Source organism: Drosophila bipectinata, chromosome 3R (genome assembly GCF_030179905.1).
Source record: "Drosophila bipectinata strain 14024-0381.07 chromosome 3R, DbipHiC1v2, whole genome shotgun sequence".
NCBI classification, from domain to species: domain Eukaryota; kingdom Metazoa; phylum Arthropoda; class Insecta; order Diptera; family Drosophilidae; genus Drosophila; species Drosophila bipectinata.
This window is the reverse complement of record NC_091739.1, coordinates 17,456,384-17,483,649: the sequence shown is the minus strand read 5'-3', so window position 1 is coordinate 17,483,649 and position 27,266 is coordinate 17,456,384. Positions and strand designations below refer to the sequence as shown.

At 42.1% G+C, this 27,266-nt stretch overlaps 4 protein-coding genes across 6 annotated transcripts in view; 3 read left to right on the top strand and 1 right to left on the bottom strand.

The window, feature by feature from the left end:
- Positions 1-694: 694 nt before the first annotated feature.
- Syt4 (Synaptotagmin 4) lies at positions 695-4,430 on the top strand. Its single transcript, XM_017249271.3, has 4 exons — positions 695-806; positions 1,332-2,539; positions 2,614-2,688; positions 2,752-4,430. The coding sequence occupies exons 1-4, from the start codon at positions 764-766 to the stop codon at positions 2,869-2,871; spliced, it is 1,446 nt and encodes a 481-aa protein (XP_017104760.2). The 5' UTR covers positions 695-763; the 3' UTR covers positions 2,872-4,430.
- Positions 4,431-4,609: 179 nt separating this feature from the next.
- On the top strand, positions 4,610-7,458 carry LOC108130605 (modular serine protease). Its single transcript, XM_070281424.1, has 5 exons — positions 4,610-4,746; positions 5,447-5,720; positions 5,772-6,412; positions 6,491-6,860; positions 6,930-7,458. Exons 1-5 carry the CDS (start codon positions 4,692-4,694, stop codon positions 7,222-7,224), a joined length of 1,635 nt encoding a protein of 544 aa, XP_070137525.1. The 5' UTR covers positions 4,610-4,691; the 3' UTR covers positions 7,225-7,458.
- A 36-nt stretch (positions 7,459-7,494) lies between these two features.
- rn (rotund) overlaps positions 7,495-27,266 on the bottom strand; it is a 33,729-nt gene continuing 13,957 nt past the window's right edge. Inside the window, exons 5-8 of one of the 2 annotated variants that reach the window (XM_043211906.2) lie at positions 26,134-26,184; positions 25,618-25,898; positions 9,007-10,033; positions 7,495-8,902 (exon numbers count right to left, since the gene is read on the bottom strand). In XM_043211906.2, the coding sequence (XP_043067841.1) occupies positions 8,586-8,902; positions 9,007-10,033; positions 25,618-25,898; positions 26,134-26,184 (1,676 nt within the window). In that variant the 3' untranslated portion in view covers positions 7,495-8,585. Of the gene's footprint in view, positions 8,903-9,006; positions 10,034-10,365; positions 11,138-25,617; positions 25,899-26,133; positions 26,185-27,266 lie in introns of those variants that run through there. The other variant, XM_017249153.3, reaches the window with a different exon arrangement.
- Positions 20,008-21,618, top strand: RacGAP84C (Rac GTPase activating protein at 84C). 2 transcript variants are annotated; one of them, XM_070281789.1, is made up of 3 exons: positions 20,008-20,529; positions 20,582-21,377; positions 21,441-21,618. In XM_070281789.1, exons 1-3 carry the CDS (start codon positions 20,267-20,269, stop codon positions 21,534-21,536), a joined length of 1,155 nt encoding a protein of 384 aa, XP_070137890.1. In that variant the 5' UTR covers positions 20,008-20,266; the 3' UTR covers positions 21,537-21,618. The 2 variants fall into 2 exon arrangements, with proteins under 2 accessions (XP_070137890.1, XP_070137891.1); XM_070281790.1 differs by having other exon boundaries at positions 20,010-20,529; positions 21,430-21,618.

Below are 27,266 nucleotides of genomic sequence, written 5' to 3'. Positions count from 1 at the left end.
AAAATAAAGTACAACGGCAGCGGAACTACGTTGTAGTATTTTTTTGAAACCAAACGTTAACTCGAAAAAAAATATTAAATACTTAAACATAATATCAGCGGTTTTTTTTTTTTGAACAAAAGTAAGAGAGTTAAAATACTAAACTAAACAATATTGACTTGAAAAGGATAAAATGAAAAAACATTTAAGACACTAGGGAGCTCAAAATAAAAGCTTTCAGATGCTGCAAAAATACCTTGGCTGAAAAATAAAACAATGACTAGCAACTGGAACACTTAAATCATTAAATTTTCTAATATTGTGACTATAGTTGCCCTTTAGTTCTTGGGTTTTTGGAATCCCAGAAGCAAAAAAAAAACAATTTTGTGTGTGCGGGGGTTGTGATGATTCATACAACCCAGGCGAGCACCCGCAGCTCCTCTGGGTATGCATGTATGTATGTGTATTTGCTTCAGAGTGTGTCTGTGTAGATGTATGGGTTCTCAAAGTAATGCAAATAACAACAAAAGCAAATCGTTAGCATAACCTGAGCATCTGCTACCCACGGAAAAAAAGCCTCTAGCATACATTTGTGCGCAAAATCGATTGTACGAAAATTTTTCACGTGCCACGGAAAGTTGCAAACAGCCAGAAAAGACAGTTGCACAAGTTTCGCCTCCCTCATCATCTATTACAAATTGTGACTAATTGTTATTCCACTCACAGCTACGAGGAAAATCGAGAAGGAACGTGCTGAGAGGGGCCCGAGCCAAAACCATTAAAAATGGCTGAAGAGTATATACCAGATGTTAGCGTCATGGACACAAGTAAGTAACATATTGCAGCATCAAATGTAACCTTTGTGGTAGATCTCTTCAATTTGCTCATTAAGAAGTTGCCGAAAATGTGACAGAGAAGTTTTCCAAAACTTTTTCCTCTTGCCATGAATAATTAATTCGGGTTTTGGTGCCAAAGGAAGCCTGGAAGTGCTTACTGCATGTGTCATGTACTTAAGGGCTTATTATTTATTGGGATTTTTTTATGGCATGATGTTAAAGAAGTTAATGTTTCTTTACTGTGGCGCCTTATTTGTAGGCTTAAGTTTTATTAAAAAATATATAAAAAGGAAAGAACTATTTTGTGGTTTCGAAAACTTTTTCTTTGACATTGTATGTGCGAACTATGATGACTAAGCGCTGTGAAAAAGCCTATTAATTCTCTTCAGAGGCTTAGATCTTGATTACCTTCCTATTGGTTTCTTTCAGATGTTTAATTCAAGGTTTAATTGGCTTTAAATTATCAATAAATAAAACATAATTATAATTAATAACCCTACTCTTTTTCACCCACAGTTGTGCCCGCCATCCTGGGATTGACGGCAGCTGCTGTCCTCTCCTCGGTGGCCTGCATCTGCGCCAAGCAGATGCGCATCCGGAACAAGAAGCAGAACCAACATGACGCCTCGTTCCCGTTCCAGCCGACGCGACGTCCGACAGCAGTTCGATCGCCAAGCGGCCAGCCGCCTCACTACTTGAAGAAGTCCCCCTCGCCCACCGGCGGCAAGCAGATGAGTCTCCTTTCCCCCATGCAGGATCAGTCCACCTCTCCGATCGCTCAGCCGAACGCCAAGTACAGTGAGGAGGACGAGGCCCCCCAACTGAATCCGGAGCACCAGCACAACGGCAACAAACTTACTGTGGTCGATGGAAATGGGATAAAGCAATCGCTGCACCACAATAACCACCACCACCACCAAAACCACCACTCGCCGGTGGAGACGATTGCCAATGGAAATGTTACCATCACCCTGGACGACCAAGCACTGTCTAATGGCAAGGAGTTGACTGTCACCGATCAGTACGGCAAACTGGGCACCATATACTTCAAGTTGCGCTTTTTGGCCGAGAGGAACGCTCTAATGGTCTCCATCATTCGTTGCCGGGGGTTGCCTTGCAAGGGCGGTTCGAGCGGTACAGGCGACATACCCACTGGCATGAACGGACGCACTCAGGCGGCCACTGATCCGTATGTGAAGCTCCAACTTCTGCCCGACAAGCAGCACAAGGTCAAGACCCGTGTCGTGCGAAACACCCGAAATCCTGTCTACGATGAGGACTTCACCTTCTACGGTCTGAACATGAACGACCTTCAAAATATGTCCCTGCACTTTGTCATCCTTAGCTTCGATCGGTATTCGCGCGACGACGTCATCGGCGAGGTGGTCTGCCCGCTTTCATCCATTGAGATCGGAGACATTTCCAAGGAGGCTCTGTCCATCAGCAAGGAGATCCAGCCGCGCAGCCTGAAGATTCGCGCCCAGGGCCGGGGTGAGCTCCTCATCTCGCTCTGCTGGCAACCGGCAGCCGGACGTCTGACTGTGGTCCTCCTGAAGGCCCGCAACCTACCGCGCATGGACGTGACCGGTCTGGCTGATCCGTACGTCAAGATATATCTGCTCTACAATGGCCAACGCATAGCCAAGAAGAAGACCCACGTGAAGAAGCGCACTCTTAGCCCGGTTTTCAACGAGAGTTTTGCCTTTGATATTCCCGCTGCCGAGGTGAGAAATATTTTACCAGTCATTTAAATTCAAAAATATAAAATTAATCAAATATATTTTAAATAATATTCTAGGGCACTGGCGCCACTCTTGAGGGTGTTTCTTTGGAGCTGATGCTGCTTGACTGGGATCGCGTGACCAAGAACGAGGTAGGTTCAACTTAATGGACGACTATTAACGCACCACTAATGGTATGGTTGACATTCCCATAGGTTATTGGACGCCTAGAGCTGGGAGGACCCAACTCCACCAGCACCGCTCTGAACCACTGGAATGAGGTGTGCAACTCGCCCCGACGGCAGATCGCCGAGTGGCACAAGCTGAACGAGTAGGCGGGCAAGGGGAGGCTTTTAATGCCACCACGTGGGCGCTGGCACCGTTAGCGAGAAGAAACCGAAGCAGGAACCGGAACCGGAAACGGCAACGGACACGGAAATGGGAGTCGTACGGTTCATGAGTATGAGCTCGTTCCCAGTCTTAATTTGTATTCATTTTTGGTATATACTTTAGATTATTTTTATGAATTTGTATCGATTTAATTTTTTATTTTTGATATGTTATTTTAACGATGTGCTATGCGTGGCATTAAACCCAGAGGGCGACTGTGGTCCCATGCGGAAATATATAATTACCACACCAACCACTAAGTAAATTAAATGTATTAGAAAATGTTTAGGACGTAAAAGATGCATGTAAGTGTAAGATAATTCAGAAAACATCATATAAATGCTTGAAAAATTCAAAATAGAAAACTGCAGAAAAAGACACAACTTACATATAGTGGACACCGATTTTGTTGCTGTATAGAAGAAGAATTATACGCTTTTGTGTTGTTTGAATGTCTATATATTTTTTCATATCAAGGATTAGAAGTACCATTTAATGTGCCCACCACAATGGATGAAAATATTTGATTTTCAAAACCAAACCAAAGGAAATATATTAACCATGCATATGTATAAAATATTTATTATGATATTAAATCTTAAGCATAATGTTTGCGTTGGTTTGATGGAATAAAACTGTTTTAGGCATTTTTCGTTTTGTAAAGCAAACATAAAAAAGTTAAGTACCATGATCCCACAGCCGATGGAAAGTAGCTTACTGCTTCACAATTTATACGTACTCCTTAAAATAACCAAAAATGAAAATAAAACGAAAACCAAATTGAATCTAGAGAGACACGCAGCAGAATGCTTAGCACCAAAAAGCTACAAAACCACACACAAATCGAACGAAAGTCAGAAAAAAATAATGATTCGGAGGAGATAACAAACACAAAATCATATTGTAAGCAGCATAGTAAATGTAGAAACAAAATACCCATGAAAACTGTAGAGTATAAAAACTCACGCATAGCTCAAACCGATCTCAATAAGCACTCCACGTAGTAGACACTACTCATAAAGCAGGATAATGCAATCCCGAGGAGCGGAGCTTTAAGCTGGAGCCCAACAATTATCCATAAACTGATACCGAGTGTACTGATCGCAATTGTATTGTAACAGACCTAAATATATAGACACCAGCCCGCTTCTAAGTATATTTTGTGAACTGAATGTTAGAACATAATACTTCATTGAATGACTACGTATGAACGTACAACCATAAGAATATATATAGAAGCAACTATATACACGTTCCAAAGAATGGTAATCCACTACAATTTGTGTCCAATCAAAACTTCAATTCGTCTAATGAAAAACAATAATATTGAGTAATGCAATCTCAAAAGAAGGCACTCGAATCAACCAATTACGCATGTGGTTTAGGTATTGCAAACGAACCCAACATTGTATGAGATGTGTATAATTCTACATTATATATAAAATTAATTGTAAGCTACATCAAATGGTTAATTTCAGTAATAAAAAGTATAATACAACATAAACTCTGGTGTTTTTGTAATTTACCAACCACCCGTCTAGATCCCGCTTTAAAAGTCAAACATTTTCTTTAAGTGTTTAAGATTACCTATTGCAAGATGATCCTCTCTTAACTGATAAGCAGTATCACATAGAGCACATCAAAAAGCTTGAATCAATCTTGTAGAAAGCCTCAGTACAGGCTTAGCACTCTATCGTGACGGTATACTGCTCGTGGGAAAATTTCGCGTCTCAATTTATTAAAATATTACCTTATTTATTGAGCTATGATATCGAAAAAAAATTTAATATGTATTATAACTCTAGTTTTGTGTGTTGTTGGTGAGATGGAAAATTTTGAATATTAATTAATTTTTTTTAAAAGAGCAAGGGCAATAACCTATTATATTTGCTGATAACGAATTGGAAGTGAGGAATGTGTGTCTGAAAATAAATAAGTAAATGTATTTTTGCTAAATCAAGGCCATTAGATTCTTATGTCTAGGCAAAGATTAGAAAAAAAAAGATTATAAAAATGTACTTTATATTTTTTGGTCTAGGTTTCTTATGTGCTAGGTATATAAAATGCCTTATACGATAAATGTGCATATATGTATGTCATGACTTGGTCAGTTAAGTCAATACAGCCATTTTTGTGTGCCGGACCGTCCGTCTGTCCAATTACCGCGTGGATCTCCGCAACTATAAGAGTTACAGCTACAATATTTGGCATGTACTTAGACTCTTTTAGTACCCACGAAGCTCAAGTATGTTTTAAATTTGTAGCCCCCTCCCCATAAATGACATCTTTTTATAGCGCTCGTCCAGATAAGTAGCTAAGTCGGCCGTCTTCTGAGAATATATAAAGAATATATAAAAAGAATATATAAAAAAAAGCACGCAGATTAGGTACGCATCTTACTTCTAGTACTCTTAGTAGCCACGTAAAAATTTTGATACCCCACGATTTTAAAGAAAAAAAAACAACAAAAAAACAATTCAGCCATTGATTTTAATTATTCTTCACTAAAAACGCCAACAGATCTTTCCGTTGCAAGCTATATAGAAAAGGATGCGACTGATTGCAATGGAGTTAAGGAACAAAATGACGGCTTGGACGAATCATTTCAAAAATGCTATAACCATAGGTGTAATGACACGACACATTTTCGGTGTGTGTATGGAGGCTGCATACCCATGAATCAAATATGTAATGGAAACAAAGATTGTTGGGACGGCAGTGACGAAAACGAACTACTATGCTTAGAAGGCGAGGATCTGGAACAAAAGTATACGGAAATCGCCGGAGATTGCGAGTGAGTCGACTTCTATTTAGAAAAATATTGATCATTAATTAGAAAATATAGGGATTTTGAGTGCCAAAATGAGGGGGCTCGAGTCGGAAACAAGTGCCTTACCTGGGATAGGGTCTGCGATGGAAAAAGCGACTGCAAGGACAGTCTTGATGAAAATATAGATATTTGTTCATATATGGAATGCCCGCCGCCGCACTTTAGATGCAAATATGGTGCCTGCATCTCTCAAAATGCTCTGTGCAATCATATCGCTGATTGTTTGGACGGTTCTGATGAGCTTGCCGAAATTTGTGATTTGTATTTAATTGACACGGATTTAGAGGGAATAAGACCCACACCCCAAGGTCTCTCAAAGTGGACTGTAAATCAGTGCAACCTAAACGACTCGAGGTTGGTGGCAGAGGATTTTGCTTTAGGAATTACCTATCGTGGAGCCGATGGCAACGTTCCCGAAAAACGCCACGTCATGCTGCGTTGTGCCGACGGTTACAGCCTGGACGGGGAGGAAAATAACATTTGCGACGGCGACAAATGGCGATATGAATTGGCCAAGTGCTTACCACAATGCCAACACTTTGGTAGCAACGTCCTCTTCACACAGTGCTTCCGCAATGATAATCTGGTGGACTGCGAACAGCCTTACCTTGTGATGGGTACCGAAATGAACGTTGCCTGCGCTCAAGGGTATACTGGTAAGTGGAATCCATAGGCTCTTACTCAGGAGATAGCCCAAATATAACACTTACCCTACGTATTACTTTCGTTTGCAGGAGATGATTATGGAACGCAGGTTTGTGGCAATGGTGCTGAATGGAAAGTGATTAGGACTTTGCCCACGTGCAGGCCTATGTGCGGCTTCAAGCAGCTTAAGGATCAAGACCACCCGGACCCGTGGGAGATGAGTGTGTTCCAGCGCGGCCACGAGCCGGTCTTCTACTATGTCGGTAGGGCCATTGTTTTGTCGCCGTTTATCCTTCTGGCCCCTTACAGTAGTTTCCGGAATACCACCATTGGAAGCGTTAACCCCGATGAGCCATTGCTCTATACGGTTGCCCAGGGTCCCAGGTATAGTGACACCTTTAAGGCCCACGAATTGCACCCTTATAAGTTGCACAACGTCTCGGCGATTTACAATGTTACGTAAGAATATTGAAAGATATTTAAAATTTGATATTTTATAGTTTTATTAACTTGTATGATGATTTGCAGCGAAAAGTTTAAAAACGTAGATTATCCCCTGGTCTTGGTGCAGCTGATCCAGCCCTTGGAGTTTGATGTTCTTTTCAGTCCATTGTGCCTCCCCGTCGCGGAAAAGTCAGGAAATTGGATAACTCATGGTGACTTCAAAGAACATCTTGGCGAGCCGATAACCTCAATGAAATCAAATGAACTCTACATGCTGGAGGCCTTCATCGGAAGCGATTCGGAGAAATATCAAATCAGCGCCTTCGTGGAGAAAATCCAAAATCATATACAACTTGCCCAGAAGGCGGGAAACATTTAATTCACTTTATTACGGGATGAGTTTTGTGGTTAATCGAAAATCAATGTACATCAACTGAGGAATCACACATCTACTATTGACAATTATATAATTATGTATGCGTATTCAGTTGGACGGGGTATCCGCAACGTTACTGGATCGCACGCCGTTCGGGAACTATCTGCCATTTGAATAGTACTGTAAACTTTAATCTGTTTTTTAAAACAATAATTATTTAGCTCGATTATCAGAATACCCCAATTGTTTCTATTTAATGCATGTGTGGGTGGTGTGTGTTGTGTGTCTAGTTCAGTGTTCATTTTGCTATATACTTTACTTAACTGTAGGTATTTTGTTTGTTCGGTTTTGTCTTTACATAGAGATTGCATTCTGGAGTTAAACACTATCTATGGATTACTTTAATTTTATTTTAGATTTAAATTTAAATTTAAATTAAAATTACTTTATTTAATAATACATTACATTTGATGTTGTTATACTGGAATTTACGTTTAGGTTTAGTTTCTGCCGTTTAGTACGAAATTTTATAGGACACATTCAGTTTGCTTAGTAACTGCGATAAAAACGTTCTTTAAAATGTTAAATTTTAATCATTTTTATATCTTGCTCGTATAGTGTTTTATTTTTCGTTAATTTTGAATCACTTCAGTCTTTCCAAAAAGTAATACACCATCTCTGATCGCGGCTTTGTTTGTTCATTTATCATCGTTCTGTTTACCAACTGCTAACATTAAGAAATTTTTTTTTTCAAAATAGTTTTGTTTTCCGTCGCATAGTTTCTTCTAACATTTATGCTTCTTACAGAAGTGTCTGTATTTAATACGATACATTTAAACAACTATAAATGTGGAAAATTGAGTGTAAATTACGTTTTCCGGTTAGTTATTTTAGGTTGATGTATATATACCTATGTACAGATATAAATTTTTAAGTTTGCAGCTCTTTTGAACTTTGCTATTGCTTCACGACTGCGAGATCCGTTTGTGCACCGAAAATAAATACATTTTAATTATAAGTATTTACACTATGCAATAGACCGAATAGAGGTTCAGGATAATTGAGGATTACTTGTCAAGCAATCCTTGTCACAAACACTACTGAAATTCTGTTTCCAGGAGCTAGCATTAACATAAGCATGGACGGTGTTGGTCAAAATAGAATACGTATCGTTAGCCATTTACAGTTTGCTTATTGAGTGCGATGGAACTCATTAACTAAACCGAAACGAGACCTACAAAAATACCCACTGCCCCCCCTCGGGGGCTACGACTAACTACAAAAGTAATACTGTACAGGATGCACGCCTCGACTCCGCTTGGATAAATAACAAGTTGACCGACAACTTAGAAGTAGGACCCTAGCTATCCTTTGTCCTTCCCGGGACCCACACTGACGCCCAACAGGTGCTCCCCCGCCATCAGACCCGCCGGCTGGTGGGCGTAGTTCCGGATCTGGTGGAGCGAGATCAGCTGGTTGGGAAAAGCATTGGCGTTGTTCTGGTTCACGTTCTTGTTCGGAAAGCTGATGGCATCGTAGAGATAAGGACGCTGTGCCATCGGGTGGTGGCTCAGCGAGTTCAAGTGCGGCGGCATGGAGTTGATCGGTGTGAAGGCCGAGTTGCTGCTAGTTTTTGTTATGGATGCGGCGTCGTAGGGACCCACAGTGCTTGGTGTCGAAACTATAAAATTTAATTGAGGAAACAAAATTCATTGGTAAATACAAAACTTTTCAAAAGATGCCCCAAATGATAGAAAATCCAAAGTTAAAGATTTTATCCTTTACCTATATCCTCTCGAACCGGATCAGGCATCCTGTGGTGGGACTGTAGCTCCGGTCCATGTCCATTGCTCTGCGCGCTGTTGGGCGCCGATGGCTGGGCATAGTGGGCCTCCATGCCGTGCTGAGGTGGGGGCTGCTGCTGCGGATGGTGGTGTTGCTGTTGTTGTTGCTGTTGCTGCTGCTGTTGGGGCGGGACATGCTGCTGGGGGGGTACACCATGCTGCGGATGGTGATGGTGGGGTTGCTGCTGCTGCTGTTGTTGCTGCTGCTGTTGCTGTTGCTGCTGCTGGTGCATCACCTCCATGGCATTGGCTGCGGCAGCCGAATCGGGACTCACCTTTGGCCAATAGCCATTGTCACTGGGCGCAATGGAGACTGGTGGCAGGCCCAGGCTATTGCGCTGGTGCTGGGCGGGGTTGGCGGGAGGTGGCGGATTACCAGAGCCGCCGGTGGCAGAGCCAGATGCCGCTGCTGAAGCAGCGGCTGCTGCTGCAATAGCAGCTGCACTACCCGGCGCGATCGGCGGCCGCTTGTCCGTGCGCTCCGCGTGCTTCTGCATGTGCTTGGTCAGGTAGGTCTCCTGGGTGTAGGACTTGCCACAGTACTGGCAGATGTGCGTCTTCAGGTGCTTGGACTCCTTGTGCTTCGGGATGTGCTCTAGCAGCGAGGGCTCGTCCGAGAAACATTTGTAGCAGGAGTTGCACTTAAAGGGCTTGTCCGTCTGGTGGCAGCGCGAGTGCGACTGCAGGTTCGAGAGCTGCGAGAAGGCCTTCTGACAGCCGGGGTGACGACATTTGTACGGCTTGTCCCCCGTGTGCGTTCGGATGTGCTGCTGCAGGTGCGAGAGCTGCGTGAACTTCCTCTGGCAGATCTCGCAACGGTACGGTTTGATTCCCAGGTGAATGCGCGTGTGCTGCGATAGATATGAGGAGTTGGCAAAAGCCTTGGAGCACTGGGTGCACTTGTACGGCTTAGCCTCCCGCATGTGGATCTGGGTGTGAAGCTGGAGATCGGCCTTTGAACTAAAGATCTGTGGAAAAGAAATGCGGATTTGTTAGGAGAGGTCAGGTTTGGTTAAGAAACTATCATCTTCCTGACAGCTGCCTGACGCTGGTAGGGCTGGTAACTTTCGCAAAACTATTCCTAACTTAATACTGAAATGACACCCTATTTTATAAATGTAAACTCTATCCGTAATGAAGAAATATATATGTATGATATATGAACTATAACTGGGCCTTCAATTTTCTAGTTTCCTTCTGAATTTGAAGTTGGACCATAAAATACACTCCCAAGATCGGAGTTTAAAAATATTTGACAATAATTTCGTTTGACGTTATCTATTTTTGTATCCCTCTTCACCTTGGTGTCCTTTACATCCATCTGGGTCATGTGATGCGGCGAGCTGGTGGAGGAGGAGATGCCGTTGCCCGATGAACCGGTGGCTGAGACTCCGCCTCCCCCACCTGAGGAGCCAGCTGCCGGGTTCTGGCCATTCCTCTCGTTAAGCGTAGCATTTAGCATCCGGATGCCGCCATTGTCCACGCTATTGCTCGTGACGATGATGTGCTGGTTGGGATTGGGATAGATGCGGGACTTGCGACCCCTGGTTGATCCGGTGGGTGCGCTTCCCGAGGAGGCTGTGGTGGTGCTGCCGCTGCTGCTGCTCACCACCGGATCGTTGACATGCTTCTGCTGGCTGCTGTTGACCGATCCACTCACCGCCGAGGAGGCTACACTGCTCTCCAGGTTCGTGATGCTAGGCTTGGGTTCCGGCACTAGCTGATACTGATGTTGCTGCTGCGGATGCTGCTGCTGTTGCTGCTGCTGTGGAGGTGGCTGGGGCTGTTGTTGGGGCTGCTGGCTATAGGTGAGCACGGAGTTTCGAAGATCGGCCGTGTTTGAAAAGACACTCAGAGGACCCAGCGCCACCCGTTCATTCAAACTGTTCCGCAGGTGATCAATGGACCGATGCACCGCATGTGAGTAATCTCCGCCAGCTGGCGGGATCTCTCCAATAAGCGGCGAGTTGTGATGGTAGTCCAGGCCGCCGCCAATCGGCCGATATTCGATCAGTCGGCCTTCCATGTGGTTGATTATTAAATCAATTTTTGAAAACTTTACTTTCACTTAAAGTTTGATGTTGTGATATTTTTAATATATTTTTAAAGTTTATTCCTAAAATGTAATCACTTGTTAAATATAATTCTTTTGAATTAAATTATGCACTTTTGTTTAATTTAGTTTTTATATAGTATTGTATCAATTGTATTGTTGGTTTTAAATCATACACGGCGTATGAGTAATCTTGTCCAAATATATTGGATTTGTTTTATTGAAAAATGGCTTGTATTTTGTGTTTATGGTTAATGTTTCACTGTATAATAAGATTAAAGTAATATATTGAATACAAATTGGCAGGCGTCTGAATCATGAGACAGGTACTACCTGTTGTATGAGTAATATTTTTTAAAATCACTAAAATCATTTTTTGTTTTGTCAACTGATAAAAGAAATAGATTCGGAGAACTAAACAAATTAGGGACTCAAAAAGGTCCTTATAACCAGTTAAACCATAAACCTTTAAGTAAAACTATCTTTAGTACTAAACCTCTCTAAATACCAATTTGTTTCATTGCCATGGAATTCTATTCTATGGAAGAGCAACATTTCGTAAAATAGAATAAAAATGTTAAATTCCAGTTAGTTCTTTGTTGACATTCTGCCACAACTGCCAAAGCCAATATTAAATAAAGGCGAAATAACAAAAAAGAAGCTGAACGGAAAACCTGCGCGACGAGACCGCAAAAACGCTTTGGTCTCGACTGGCTGCACCGCCAAGCCGGAAAAGCTATTTTTTGTCTTTGCTTTTATTGTCCTAAATCTAACGCCATTTTTTTCCACGGCTCCCTTTTTATTTTGCATTTTCAATTGGTACGCCTGTTTCACATTTTTTTCTTATATCATTCACGTTTTTACGCGACAGGAATATTTTTTTCGCACGAATCTGAATTTTTTTTGGTTTTTATTTGTGCCTTTTTTCAAAGCAAAGCCCGATTTTTCTATTTTCTATGCATTTCTCTTTTTTTTGACTGCCTTCGATTAGATTTTTTCTATATATTTGTATAAATGCTTGCCTCTCTTTTTTCGCTTTGGCTCGTATATCTGGCTCCCCCACTTTGTTGATTTTTTCCGGTGAGCTAGGCATTTGGACGCAGACACGCCGCAGACATCCTGTGGAATTTACCAGGTGAAAGTCCTCAATAGTATTTCTATTTCTGTATTTTTTTGCTGTATGCTAAATGCTCCAATTTTAGACTTTCTAGTTCTAAACGCGACAAATTATTCATTCATAAAGCGTGAACGTTTCGTGTTGGATTTATTGTCCTGAATCGTTTTTTGCCATCTTGTTTTTATTAGTTTTATTAGATTTGAATTGTAGCAGATTTTTTGTGTCCATAGCATTGACCTTGAATGCAGTTTTTGTGGGTTAGATTTTTGCCAATTCAAAAATGAGAAATTGATTTGTCAACGCATCGCCTGTTGACACCCAGATTCGAATTGTGGCCTTGCCTCAATTATTGCAAGTGTTAATTCTCGATTAACGAATTATTTATGGAAATGGAATGCTATGGCCGAGAGCCTCTCTGAGATTTAATTGACACGACAATAAGTTGTGGAATGCCAGCGAGCAAAATATGAAATGTGAAATGAATTTAAATTAATTTTGCGACCCGAACTAACTGTTCGAAATGGATACCTACCGTAAACAGATTATTCTTTTTAATGTACGTTTAATTAAATTGATTTCAATCTCTTGAAATTATTCACGTTGTGCTAAGGTATCCGTAACCCCTATCGGACTGATCTATGGTCACCGTGAAATACATGTTTCACGCATTATTCCGCACAAAAAAGTACATAAATCAAGGCCCACACCACCTACTGCCAGTTAGGCAGTCTGATTTCTTTTATTGGTTAGCTAAATATTGACTTTTTTTGACATAAGCATTTAAATTATATAGGAAAATATATAAGAACATTGTACATAATATAATGCAGTCTGAAAAAAATGGAAAAAAATCTCAAACAAAAAGCGTAAAAAAAATGAAAAACTGGGGAAAATATGATGCTCTGTCTGTGTTTGAATTTGCAGAAGGTTTGAGTTTGTTTGTGCCACGGGTTGGGATTTGGTGGGTTTCCGTTTGTGTTAATGCGTAGTTTGGGCTTTTAACTAATTAACATTTAGCGGTTTGGCCATATTTTCACCCGGTTCCCCATTCACGTACAGATTCCGGGGGATGTTATTAATTGAAAAATGTGTAAAAAGTTTTGCACGCTCCTTTATTATTCATAATTCGTTGTTGTTGGCATTTTTTTGTTAATTCTGATTAATGCATTTTTCACACTACTCTCTAGGTTTTGTATTAACTTGTGCAGAATCACAAAAATATTTCCGCTTGTTTTTTCGCTCTTTTTTGTCAGTTGATGAAAAATGCATTGCCCGATGTTATGCGATTTAATTTTTTTCTTTACGGTTAACCCTTTTTTACATAGCCGATTTCTTATTCATTTTAATGATATATAATTTCACATTGCACCATTGGAGTTTGTTTTGTCTGCTTGTTTGCACTAATCATTAATTAATTTCACATCACTTAAAATATGCAATTAATATTATGTGTGTTCGCTTAATTAAAAATAATGTTTCAGCTTATTAGAAGCGTACGCCGCAGGCTCAGATCCGAAACCCGAAAAAACGATGTTGGTGCAGCGCTAGTCTTTGATTAACTGATCGCTCCGACCACTCGCAAGCCCCAGATTTCTGGCCCAAAACATCTCAATGCCATGCCAGCTGGCCAAACGGTTCGATTAACGGCTCATCCCCAGCCAGAATCTCACAGCTCTCTGCCCTGGCGGTGGCCCAGCGATCTTCTCAGCATATCAAATGTCAAATACCCAAAAATTGTCCTGGACCAGCTCCGAATCAGGTGTTTTTCGGTGCCCAATTTGTTTAAGCTTGATTGGGTCACAAACGAACTCGAGGCTCAAATCAGTGAAGTCGACTGAAAAATTTTTGGTCATCGAGCTTTTTGGACTGGGACAGTGATTCTGACAAGCCAACGAGTCTTGTGACTTTGGTTAAGATTTCAAATCGTAACATATGACAGCCCAACGAGTTTTTAAGGATAAAGCCATGGTATAAAAAATGAAATCAGTAGAAGGATATCTTTTCGTTGAATAGAGGTATTTGTTTGAAAAAGTACTTTCCATTAGTTTATATAGTGGAGTTTAAGCGACAAGAGGCAATGGTATACAAAATTCAAGATAGTTTTAACAAGAAGTACAATACCAGAAATACAAGACACAATGCATGATTTATTATATTTGGGAATAATTCAAGCTTTAAATAGAGATCAATAATTTTACAAGGAATCCCTTAAAGATATCCGGCAGAATTTTTTTCAAGTCCTCAAATCCCTCAGAATTTCTACTAACAGTTATAATTTCTATAAAAAAGAACAAAGTCTCTGAATTATCGCAAAGCTTAGCTTCGCATTAAAGAAGCTGGTTTTATAATAGTTATACAATAATGCTATCATACACTAAATGGTACATATTTTCAGGAACAAATCTTCTTGTTCAATTTTCATCTTAAGTGGCCGATCAACCAATAAATCAATCTCTGTAGATCGGCCAAGGTATGGCTCCTAACGATCGTCCAAACACTCTCATTTTTATGATTGGCCTATCCTAGTGTTACGATCTTGGCCAAGATTTCGGTATATGATATTAGCATCCGATGCTCAGATAATTATGGATCTTTAATTGGCCAATTTTAATTTTTTGTATAGGTATCGAAGGTTGACATACCCTTTTTAAAATACAGGATTCCTCTAACAAAGTAGAAGGCAGGTATCATGGATTTTTGTACATTATTTTTAAGACTTAATTTTTGCAAAAAAACAAAGTTTCTGCATTGTAACACGTTAGAAATTAATAACACAAGTTACGAACGATATGTATTACCATAGAACACCTTTGATTTTAAACAATAATAAAGAATGTTGATTATCCCCAACTTAGAGATTGCTTTAATATTTTCATTCATGTTATGAGTCATTTTTCACTTCCAATATTATTTCTTTTGTATAATATTCAATATTTAATATAACAGTTTTTCTGAATAATTTGTCAAGCAAACCGTTTGTTTACACGCACTCCCAAGGAGAAGGACGACTTTCGACCTTGATATTGAACCCAAGGAACAGCTGATACGTTGTGCAAACACACCAATACATGGGAAGAGACCGGCGAAGAACATTTATTATTTATATGTAAGCTCGCCAGCTTCCCCCTACTCACTACCACACACACTCTCGGAGCAAAACAAAGCCAGCGCTTTCTTCAGAGTATCTGCACGTGACCAAGGACCCGCGTATCCTTAAGATACACCCATACACACACGCCCTGAGTTGGAGGGAAAGCCACACAGACGTTTGATATTTTTTCTTGGCCGACAATAAATAAACACACACTGGGAGGAGCAAATCGAACGGAGCGAAGAAGTGGCGGAAGAGCCGGAAAATGTCTAAAAACGCGCTCACGTACTACCGGAAACGGAAACCGAAACCAAGTCAAGAAAAAACCCACTTTTGTGTATGTGTGTGAGTTGTGTTTTCTTTTTTTTTCCCCCGTGTCCTTTCGCTCTTCTTGCGGCTGAGATACTTTTTCTTGACGGAGGAGGCGAAGGAGTTTTTCCGAAGACGTTTTTCGTGGTGTTGCTTTTATTTTTTTGTTGTTGTCGTGACTGCGACTGTGACCGATGCTATTGTTGTTGCTGTTGTTGTGGTTATTTCACTTGGTGCGACTGTAGTAGTTGTATCTTTTGTTGATATCGCGTCTCGGGCTCAAGGAACATGTTGCGCACGGAGAAAAAACACGGAGCAGACTGAACGGAACGGAACGTAACGAAACGGAAGGCCGAGCTTAGCGAGCGAGCCGCTGCCGAGAGCACGATCCGTCACCAATGTAAAAACTCAACTAAAGCGATGATGAAAAAATCTGAAACAATATATTTTTGGGGGGCGCCAGAACACACACAGCCACACACACAGATACACGACGCAGCGCTGGGGCATCGACAGGCAGACAGACAAAACGCGCACTAACACCACTGCAGCTTTTCAAAACGCAGCAGCAGCAGCAGCGACAGTATCTGTGTGGGTGTGGGTGGGTATGGGGCAGTGGTAGTGGTTGTGGGAGTGGGCCTGGCTTACTAAAGGCCGCCGCCGGTCGACACAGACAACAACAACATCATCATCAGTCGCAGCAGCAGCCCCACTCACACACACACAGATACAAACTGGCGGTAACTTCGAAAAAAAGCAGCGGCCGCAGCAGCAGCAGCAGCGCCAACTAAGCGAACTCAAAAAAAAAGGGAAATACAAAAACAAAAATGGTAAAAAACCGAAAAAATATTCCACGCACACAGAGAAAAAAAAAGTTTTGGTTGCATAGGCAGCGGCAACGTCGCAGTCGGCTTCTCTGTCGGCGCTATTCAAATGCTGCGACGTCGACAGCGCTGCCACCTGCCAACAGAGAGCGCCAACATTGACCCAAACTCAAAGGATGGCAGGGGGATGGGGTATGGACGGCAGCTGGGGCAGGGGCAGGGACAGGAGCCCCCGAGGAGTGGGGACTCTAAAAAACGCGGAAAAAAATTGTGTAAAAAAATAAAGGGGAATTTTTGCGCCGGCGACAAACCCACGCACAGACACACACACATACACACTTGTACAGAATCACAACACTCGCAAACACACACACTCTCACAGCAATGGCCATGCCAATACACTCACACAGACGCACAGGAAATTTTTTCGCTGTTAGCCTTTGCCGCCCCAAATATCCTGTCTGCCCACCTCCACCTCATTGCCCCCCCTCCCGGTTTTTTGCATTTTGTTTTGTTCGACTTTGATGCGAGCGTACTTTTTTTTTTATTGCCCGACAGGGACAGCAGGACGCGAAGAGCGAGATGGCGAGTACACGCTTTCCATTTGACTTTGCCGGCTGTGTTTTTGTTTTTGTCTTTGCCTTTACTTTTCCCGGCTTTGTTTGCATTTTTTTTTTATTTTGCTTTTTATTTTTGTTTATTTTAATTTGTCATTGGTCAACAGTTAACGAAATCATTAGTATTTTAGCCCGTATCCCAGGCGATATTTTAGCCAGAGCGCCAGCTTAATCAAAGGCGCCGGGAAGTAGGCAACTGTTTTCATTTGCCTCAGTTCTGTGGTTGCGCTTTCTAGCACTCAATCAGTCTGACATGGGGCGGCATAAAAAAAAGCTCTGTTCTCCCCAAAAAAAAAAAATTTAGACAGCAGAAGGGGGGAGAAGCATAAGAGCACCTCAGGCAGTCGCAGCATCAGCAGGGGAAGCAGCAAAGCCAGCAGCCTCCGCCCTGACCTAAGCCACCGAGCTGGCTTAACTGCTGTAGCAGCAACCACCTCACAATCAGCTACCCCACCTCCCACATACGCGCCCCACTCCTCCCACCACCAATGCCGGCGTCGACGCTGGTCTTCTGCTGCCGTCGTTGCCGATGTTTCTAAGTTCTTTTTTTCGCATTGCAACCTTGCCTCAGCTTCTTGTTCAACACCCCTTCCTCAACTTTTCACATCCCCCCCTTTTTTTTTAGCAGTTTTTTCCATTTCCATTCGCTGTGCATTTTTTTCTCTCGGCCGCCCCTATTTTTTTTCCAATTTTTTTTCCTGCCACAGGAAATAAATTTTTTCCTTTGGATAGCTGCATCTCGCTCGGGCACGCTGCAAGGATTCTTTGTGCATTTTGACCCCCCCGTTTGCAAAACACAATCATTTTTTTTTTTTGCAGACATTTCCCCACCACCCACTGGTGTTGCTGTTGCTGTTGCATTTGATGTTGTATTTTCGCTTTTAGATTTTGTTTTTTTTTTTTAGGAAAGTTTCCAAAGAGAATTGGAGTGAACGAGAGAGAGTCTTAAAAAATAGCAGAGTTGCCATTGAAAAATACAATTTATTATAAATTTGTTGTTTTTTAGTGGGAAACTAGAATTGGGTTAGACAGTTCAACGATAGCGGAGGAAGTCTTTAACAGGTTGTTGTTGTACTTTCGAGTATGTTGTTCGTTCGGAGAAGCGAAAGCTATTTTTTATGATCAGATCGGATTTTAAAAGAAAATGGATTAATATCCTCAAAAATTGCCATTTTCCAGAAACTTATTCTTTAATATTTTTCTCCATAAAATGCATTTTTCCTATACATATGCAACACAGTTGGGGAAAAAAAACGTTTTGATCAACTTTTGTGTGTGGAAAATTAATTATCACCACGTGGCAACACTGTCAACGTGCTTTGATGCCATTTTTTCGCACTCGTTTTTGCCCAAGCTCGCTGTACAGTTCGTTTCTGTATGTTTTGTATCCTTTTTTTGTGCATATTTTGTTGGATGTCCAAACATTTTTTATGCTGTTTTGTTTTTGTTTTTTTTTCTGTCTTTTTTTTTGCGCACGCAGCGCTGGACCACACACGTATATCCACCCATACAGTTGTACATCATCGGAAAAAGTACAAAAAAGTATTTGGGAAAAAAATGGAGTGGGCCATACATTTGCTAGGGCTGCCTGCCTGCATGGGCTTATGGCTATGCGTGACTCGCATTTGTGGACTTTGAATACAAACAAAACAACAGTCGCACAAATACACCCGACCACCCACCCACACACACACTAACACGGGCAGATAGGAACGCACACAAGTGCAATTATGAATACTACACCAAACACACTCCGGGGCACACTCTCACTCACATCGGCTATATACGTGCATTTCAATACGCATTAATAACTACGAATTCAATGTGGCAACCATTCCAAGCCTCTCAGCCCCAATCGCCTCACTCACACAGACACACAAACAGAGGCCCAACTCACTCACACAGACACAGGCCGGCGTCACTGCAGCTGACGCCTAAAAAACGACTACAAAAAGTAGAAAAATCAAATTCCCCGCCCTGTTCGTTAATTTTGCTGCTGCTGCTGCTGCTCTTCAATTCGCAACCCAAATTGAAAAGCGCCGCGATTATTTTCCGTTTTCAGGCTTCCGGTTCCAGGTTCTATCAACTTTACAATGCACATTCAGATGCTAACGTGATTACCCATTATAACAGCCTGAATATCCCGTTTAGTGAACCTTTCTAGGTTTCTAATTGCTTTGGTGGTAGGTATTTTTTTTTGTACACAATATCACTATATAGACTTTACATTCTCGCTGTTTGATGTGCTCACTTCACATGAAGTGTGGAATTTTTCCATAGAACATTTTTGCTTTTCGCATTTTTTCCTGGTGGCCGCAAAACGTTTTGAATTTTCCATGAATTTTTCATCCATTTAGCCACGCTGTTGAGCCATTTTCAGGACGCTTAGAATTCATTGATACATTGATTTTTTCCCCATCAGTTCTATTTTTTTAGAATCTTCTCTTTTTCAAGTTTTTTTTTCTTGTTTCCACCGTGACATTGAATATCCCCATGATATAGAATTTTAACGGGCACCAGCGTTTCATTGCTTGTTTAGTCACCTTTTGTTTATAGTACCGGGTGCTTATCTGCCTGGAATGCGTTATGGGATCTTTTTGTTTACATTTGGCCCGTAATTTAAACCAAAAATAACGCCATGGGGATAGAAAATCTTTTAATAAAAGTGGCATTTTTATCATGGTTTGGAATCCAAACATTGGATGTACTTAATAAAAGAGTGATGGACAATTTTAATATAAAGCTACCCTCATGGGCATCTAGTATCTAAAGAAGGAAAGCCTTTATTAGATTTGTCAAAACTCTTCTTAGTTTTCCAACGATTAATAAACTAATTAAATTATTTGAAACCTAATTAATTTAAAAATATTTTTCCTATTTAAAAACTTTGTCGCATCTAGTCGCCTTTCAAAACTATCTTATTTCATCTTTAGAATTCGATTCCAGGCCAAACGAAGGCCTAAATAAACAGTCCAGTTCAGCAAGTATTCGGAGAAACGAGGCGAGAGCTCTTGGACAGCTGACTCAGTCCGAAGTAGTGGGTTTTCGGAAATCGCCACCACCCCACACCCCTCTCAGATAGCGGACTTGCAACAGAACAGCTAAATAAATAGGCGGCGGGACGCGATAGTCGGCTTGGGGACTTGGGAGCCAGCTTGATGGCTTTCAGTTGTCGTCCGATCGCCCAGCCATGCAGAGGAGAAGTAGACTGATGCGGGAGTACAACTCCTACGATGACCTGAACGAGCCCTTTCGCATGTTCGGGTCGCAGTCCCTGGACTCGATCCAGACTCGGGTGACAATGAATCCCAGTGGAAGTGATGGCCTGTCTACGGATGGCTTGGATTTCTATCCCAGCTGCTCACAATCGCATTCTGGACTTCTGAGGGAGCACAATTTCAAGGTAAAGTCGTACTACTACAACGTAGGCCATTGCGTTCATTGCAGGAAACGGTAAGGCCTCCACAAAACTTTGATCCATAAGCTATATCAACTACTATTTAAGAATCCGCTTTGCTATGGCCTGTTTGCGTTGCCGGGCCTGTCCTTTACGCTGCCACATAGCCTGCTGCCGCCAACTGACGGTTAACTGCATCCCACAGCCCCAGATGGGCACCAAAAGTGGAAGCCTGAGTGATTACGCCCCCCAGGTAGCCCCAATGGTGCCGGCCCTGATAGTCCACTGCGTGACTGAAATAGAGGCGCGTGGCTTGCAGCAGGAAGGCCTCTACCGCGTGTCCTCCACCCGGGAAAAGTGCAAACGCCTCCGGCAGAAGCTTTTGCGTGGCAAGTCGACTCCCCACCTGGGAAATAAGGATACCCACACGTTGTGTTGCTGTGTGAAGGAGTTCCTGCGGCTGCTCATCCACCCGCTGATACCCATTTACCACAGACGCTATTTCGAGGAAGCCACGCAGTTGAGTGATCCGCTGGCCGTGGAGGAGGCTGTCTATATGGCGGTGCAAGATCTACCACAGGCCCACAGGGACACGTTGGCCTACCTAATGCTTCACTGGCAGAGGGTAGCCGATAGTCCACCCGTCCGGATGACTGTCAGCAATCTAGCCGTGATATTTGCTCCAACTTTGTTCGGAGATTTGGATTTGACGCTGGTGAATGTGGTCGTATGGCAAAAGGTGTTGCAAGTCCTGCTGCTCTTGCCTTCCGATTTCTGGGGCCAGTTCCTGGAAGTCCATCCCCTGCCCTTCCCGATGCCCAGCAGCTACGACTATGATGATCGTCCTTGGGACCAATCGTCTTATCTACGCTGGAGCTCTGTCAAGACATACTTCAGATCAATGGTAAGCATACCAGAATACCTGTCAGGATAACAAGTAAGTTCCTTTATTTCAGGTGAATCTCAGCAGCGTCAACAGTTAGTCAAGGTCAGTTGTCTGATAGGGAAGCTAATTGGTAGCTTTTTAATTGATCAGAGGGTTGGGAAAACGGTCTTAATTTAAATACCATAATTTCGATGAATTATTCATTACTGATGAATAAGAGCTAATAAACAAGGATCTCAAAAGGGCTTCTGGGATTTTAGGTTTCTTCTTTTTATATATTTGAAATCCATTTTGGGAAAGTAAGCTCTACGTGGTTAATTGTTAAATATTTAAAAGTATGGATTATATTAATCACTGTATAAACAAATTATAAAAAATATTTGTTGGTACAACACTTCAAAAATTATTAATTAAAAAACATCCTAGGGCGCAGATAAACACTTTTTCAATTACAAGCGTAATCTTCAGAAAAAGTTGTACCCCGGATGAACAAGGTTTTTGCCTATTTCAATATAATTTTTTCCTAAATGTAATAAACTCCTGGTTGTAAAACCTTTTGCCACTAAATAAATAATACAACGTAGCTTAAAGCAATGTAATAGTATCGCCATATATTCCGAATATTGAAACATTAATACACATTTATAATTGAATTTCCAATTTTTTCCGGCAAACTTTGATTAATTCCCAATCGTCGAATAACATGTAAAAAATTAATAATTTCCATTTCCCATATTTATGTTTCTTTGGAGCGTAAACCAAAACACAAAGTAAAATATTTTGCCACATATAAATAAGTTAAAGCTCTAAGAAAAAATTAGCATTTTAAAAACAATTTGGTGAGTGCTAGTAGTGTGTGCAAAAAATGCATGTTGCCCATTAAATGCAAAATAAAACATTAAAAAAAATATTATTAAAATAAAATACAAGCAAAGCAATGCAAAATACTCGAGTGCAGAGGACGAGTGCATAAATAGACCCACACCTGCACCGATAGCACACCAATACATGGCCGCGGTAATGTATAATGCAATTGAAAATAAACGCAAAGCGAGACGGCAGCTGTGTGCGAGGAGAGCCGCGTGCTGCAGCGATTGCAGGCCTCTGTTGCTAACCGCTAAAAATTGCAAGTGGGCTGGCAATTGTTGCAGGAGCGGGCGAATTGTTAACCGTTAACCAAATGCTAATGCCAAAAGGCCGTATGAGACACACACACTATTGCCGCGACGCACCAATACCAGAACAGAAAAATGCACCGGAAAGAGGGCGAAAAAATGCAAAAATATATAGGCAAAACAAAAATAAAAATAGTTTACATAATTCATGTATTATATCGGATCAAATTTTAATGCCCGCTGTGCTCTGCCACCCGTACAAACATATAGTTGTGCGTGCTCCTGAGCGAGTGCGAGTGCGTGTGTGTGTGCGCGCTCGAAAACATTGCCTACTTGGGGGCGCGCGTTAAAATTGTTTAACAAATGGCATGCCTGCAATGTGCGCGAGTGTGTGTGTGTCGTGCATAATTCGCGTGCAGTTTTTGCCTTTTTTGAAGACTTTTTAGCCTATTTTTATTGTTAATTAAATGAGGGGAATAACAGACACAGTCCAGTGAAGTCCTGTTGGCTTGTGTGTGTTTCACATACACACAGGTCCTGGCAGTAAGTGTGTGTGTGTTTTGATGCGCGCAACAAATTTTTGCAATTTTTCTATTTTCTCGACAGCACTTTTTTTCCAGCACTTTTGCCTGTTTGGGTCCTGTTGGGTGGCGTGCATTTTCCGCTCGTTGTTCGCATGTAATTCACTAATTGATAGTGTGAGCACCCCTCCTCCAACCTCCTCCCACTCTTAACACCCCACTGACCACTTGCATCATTGTGTTAGTGTCCGCCCACACACGGCGTGCGCACACATACGCAGGCAAGAGGTTGAGGGTAAAGCATATAAAAAATAAAAGCAAATGTCAAACAAAACTAAAAAAAAGGGTTCGGTTAAAAATAATAAAAGCGTATTATGCGTTGCACTTATACTCTTTAAAAATACACCCATAAAGGCGCAGCGTGGTGATAATAACAACATAGGGTAAAAAACGCCACATACTCGCGCTTTTATGCTTATTTTAGTTTTTTTTTTAGTTATTTTCCTAGGCGTGTTCTATAATTTTATGTAAGCGCTGTTGCTGTTTCCCCAAACAAGTGGGCGCGGCATTTGGTCTACAAAAGAGAGTTCGCTTTTTGTTGGATAAGATAAATATTTTGTTGAAAAGAAAATAACAAAAAAACGCATGCCGTGATTAATTTTATTTTTAAAGGATTAACATTACAACAAGGACTTTCGTAACGCCAGAAAATATTTATTTTGCAGTTCAAAGTTAAAAATATAAGTGAATTCTCAAAGAGATGTTAAGAATTTTATTGAATTTTAAGTTATTATAAAATTCTTATCAACTTTTGCAGCCTTTCCATTCAATCAGGAAATTCATTTACGTATTTGTAAATTTAAATAAAAATTAAGTGTATTTTTTAGTTTTTTTTTTTTTTGGGGAAAATGGCCAAGTGAAGAGCCTGACATGCGCCCCAAAATGGTGAACATAATTTTTTGGTCAGCGGCAAAAAACTGGTGGGAAATAACGGTGGCAACACGACCTCACCCCACCCTTACAAAAAGGATGCAAAGAAAGTGCCGGAGCAGAGCACACTAACATGATAGGCTGGCCGAATCATCCACAAGCACACACCTACTCACACACGGAATACGAATATGTGGCCAGTGCCAGTTCCAGCTCAAAAGGTACAAAAAAAAAAAATACAAAAAAAGAAAAGTTAAAAGTAAAGAGAAGAGGCGCTGCTGCAGCTTTTTGTTGGCCTGCCGGCGTACATATGAAAGTGCCAAGTGTAGTAATTCCAATTGAGGCACTGAGTCCGGGTGTGGGGCAGCATTGGCAACAACAAACCGACTGCCAAAGTCCTGCTGCAAGACCAGAATGGCAAAAAACAAAAGTGTGGGTAATTAAAAAAGTAGCAGCAGCCGCTTTTGAGCGTAGAAACGCACTAATTTCCAGTAGTGCTGCAGCTCGGGCGCCCCAAACGCATAGTACATGGATGTTTCCGTAAAAAAAGAAATACAAAATGGAGCCACCCACTCATTCACACGCACACAGATGCACTTCGAGTAGATGGCAAGAAAAAATCGGGGTATAGCATACTTTTAGGCATGCTGCTATTTCACTTTGTCCCGCACAAATGAACACCTCCCACCCACAATGGCCTTTCCTTCCCCACCCTTTCTATCCATTTTTCTCCTGGATGTGCTACTCGTCTGTATGTGTGTGTGCCGCTCATGAGTGCTGCAAATGCTGTTAGCCCCGCACCGCAATTTGTGGGCATTGTGGGTGTGGCATATCAGCCTCTTCCATCATTCGTCCAAAATTTTTGCTGTCAATGCTGCAACACGAAACGAAACACGTATTTCTTCTCCAAAGAGAAAGCTTTCATTGTTTTTTAGGGTCATATCTTTCAAAAATTACTATAAGCTTTACTGAAAGATAATTATTATAATAATTAAAAATCCCCTTTCCATAAAGATTTTGGACCACCAAGATTAAGGTCCCACGCATATCGTTGGCCCACAAAGTATCGCAGGCTGACAGCTGGCACCTGCCCCGATTCTGGCCACAAATAACCGTTAAAAAACAATAAGCTCAATTAGCAGCTATCAACACAGGCCGAGGATGTTGCATAATTGACATTTTACGTGCAACTGCAGCTGTTGGTTCTGGGGAACGGCTTGAGTGTCATGGCAAGTGCGTGGGTAGCCGCCAACGAATGTGAGAAAACGCAGCAATACGATACCATTCGAGGTATTGTACACTGAGAAGGATATTTAAATCACTTTATGGCTAAACATAAAAGTGGCACGTACTTGGTACTATAAAAGACTTATATTAATTTTATAATATAATTCTTAAAACTATCTTAAATTAAATCAAAAGATTTAAGTTTGGGCTTAAAACAAATCACCACTTTTTTCCCAAGTGTCCTTGAAATTCGATACTTTTGTGAGGCTTAATCAACTGAAAAATTGTAAACAAAAGCTGTTGCCTTGCCGCATCCTCGAATCCGATTGCGTCTCTCGGTCAACTGACCGATGCAACGCCCTGGGCAGCGGCATAATTTAACAGTGAACACCCTTAAGCTTTAAGTTCCAGCGCCAGTGGCAACAGTCAGGGAATCGAAAAAAAGAAACAAACGAATGCACTCACCTGGGGGCACATTTTGCACTGATACTTGCGTCCACTGCCACCGCCAGTGGCATGTCCGCCGGCTACGGAAGCGACTCCGCCGGGTCCGCCCATTTTGCTGGCGTTGATCGGCTGGGGCACAACCAACAGGGCTGCAGCGGAGGCAGCTGCCACTGCCGAGCTGTGATGATGGGCAGCGGCGGCGGCATGGTGTGATGTGGCGCCAAGACTGGGATTCCCAGCGCCAGAAGACGCCCCACCACCTCCTCCATTGGCAGCTCCGCCCAGTCCTCCCAGGCCACCTGAAAGACGGAGACATTGATGAGTCAAAGTTCCGGAAGGCAGACAATTGGTTTACAGAGTAGAAAATTATTAGATAATTAGAGATTTATTTGAAGAAATTCTATATTTTTTAATTAGAATTAGAAGAAATTAGAAAAATTCTAATTAGAAAAGTAGATTTTAAAAGATCTTCTTAGCTTAGCAAGTGTGAACTTTTCTTCAGTGAACATGAGTCACCTTTTGGCAGAAACTCACCTTGTCCCGAGACCGCATGATGCTCCAGCCGATTGTCATCCAGAAAGTGACCTGCAATGACGATTGAGATGTTGCATTTAGTTCAGTTATGTCGTGAGCAGGCTGTGGCGCCACGGTCTAGCGTAGCCCCACGGTTGTCCATCAAGTCACAGTCAGGTTTTCGGTTGCAGTTGAAGTTGCCGCCGCTGACGTTCACTCACGTTGACCACGTCGCCACCTGACCAACTCCTGGCCAGTTGCTTCTGGCCAGACCTGCTCATTTTTTTTTTCTAATTAAACTGAGACATTAGCCGGCTTCGTTGATTGCCACTGGGAAATCGTCCGAGTTATGTGAAAATAGTTTCGCATTAGCTTGGGCTTTAGAATTTTTTTAAGCCCAGTGGTTGCCTGGTTAACCCATTTGCGTGCAAAAATTGTGTGAATCCGCTAATGAGCTTGTCTGTCCGACTCCCCGCAAAAGGGTTTAGCTGCCCAGGATTTTTGAGGGTAAACATCAAGTTATTAACAATAAGCACAATAAAAGCCGTGGAAATTCCCTTGTAAGCCGGCTTAGGAACTTTCTGAGTGCTGGGCGCCCCGCAGCTATGTCAAAAGCATTTCTCCAATAAAACATTTGCAGACAATTACTGGGCCGTGTCCTTTCTCCACCAGCTTGCCGCGTTAATTACAAGAGCTGCTTGGCCAGCCAGTGGCGCCGGCCAGAAAGTTCAGCTAACGAACAGTGGCAACTAAGTAGCTGCGGCGTTTCAGATGGACGTCCCGGCAATATGAGCCTGGGCACCAGCTAAAGTCGCCTTATTGTTAATTTGTACAGGCCGATCGAGTTGCCGATCCGATCCGATGCGATTCAAGCCCGAGTCTACATCTACATCGATGCTAACAATGTGGCCGATCGCTATCGCAGCAGTGGGAGCAGCAACAACAACCTTATTGGCCAATTGCCTAGCGTTGACATTATCGGTCCGTGATCATTGCCGCCAACGTCAACGCCAACAAGCTCTGGGGGTCCGACTGGGTCCAGCTCCGACTCCAGTCCCAGCTTCAGCAACAGGAGCGTGTTGCTGTCAATGTTGCCAGTGGCAACAACAGAAGCAACAAGACCAGCAGCAACAGCAACAATGCCGGTTGGTAGA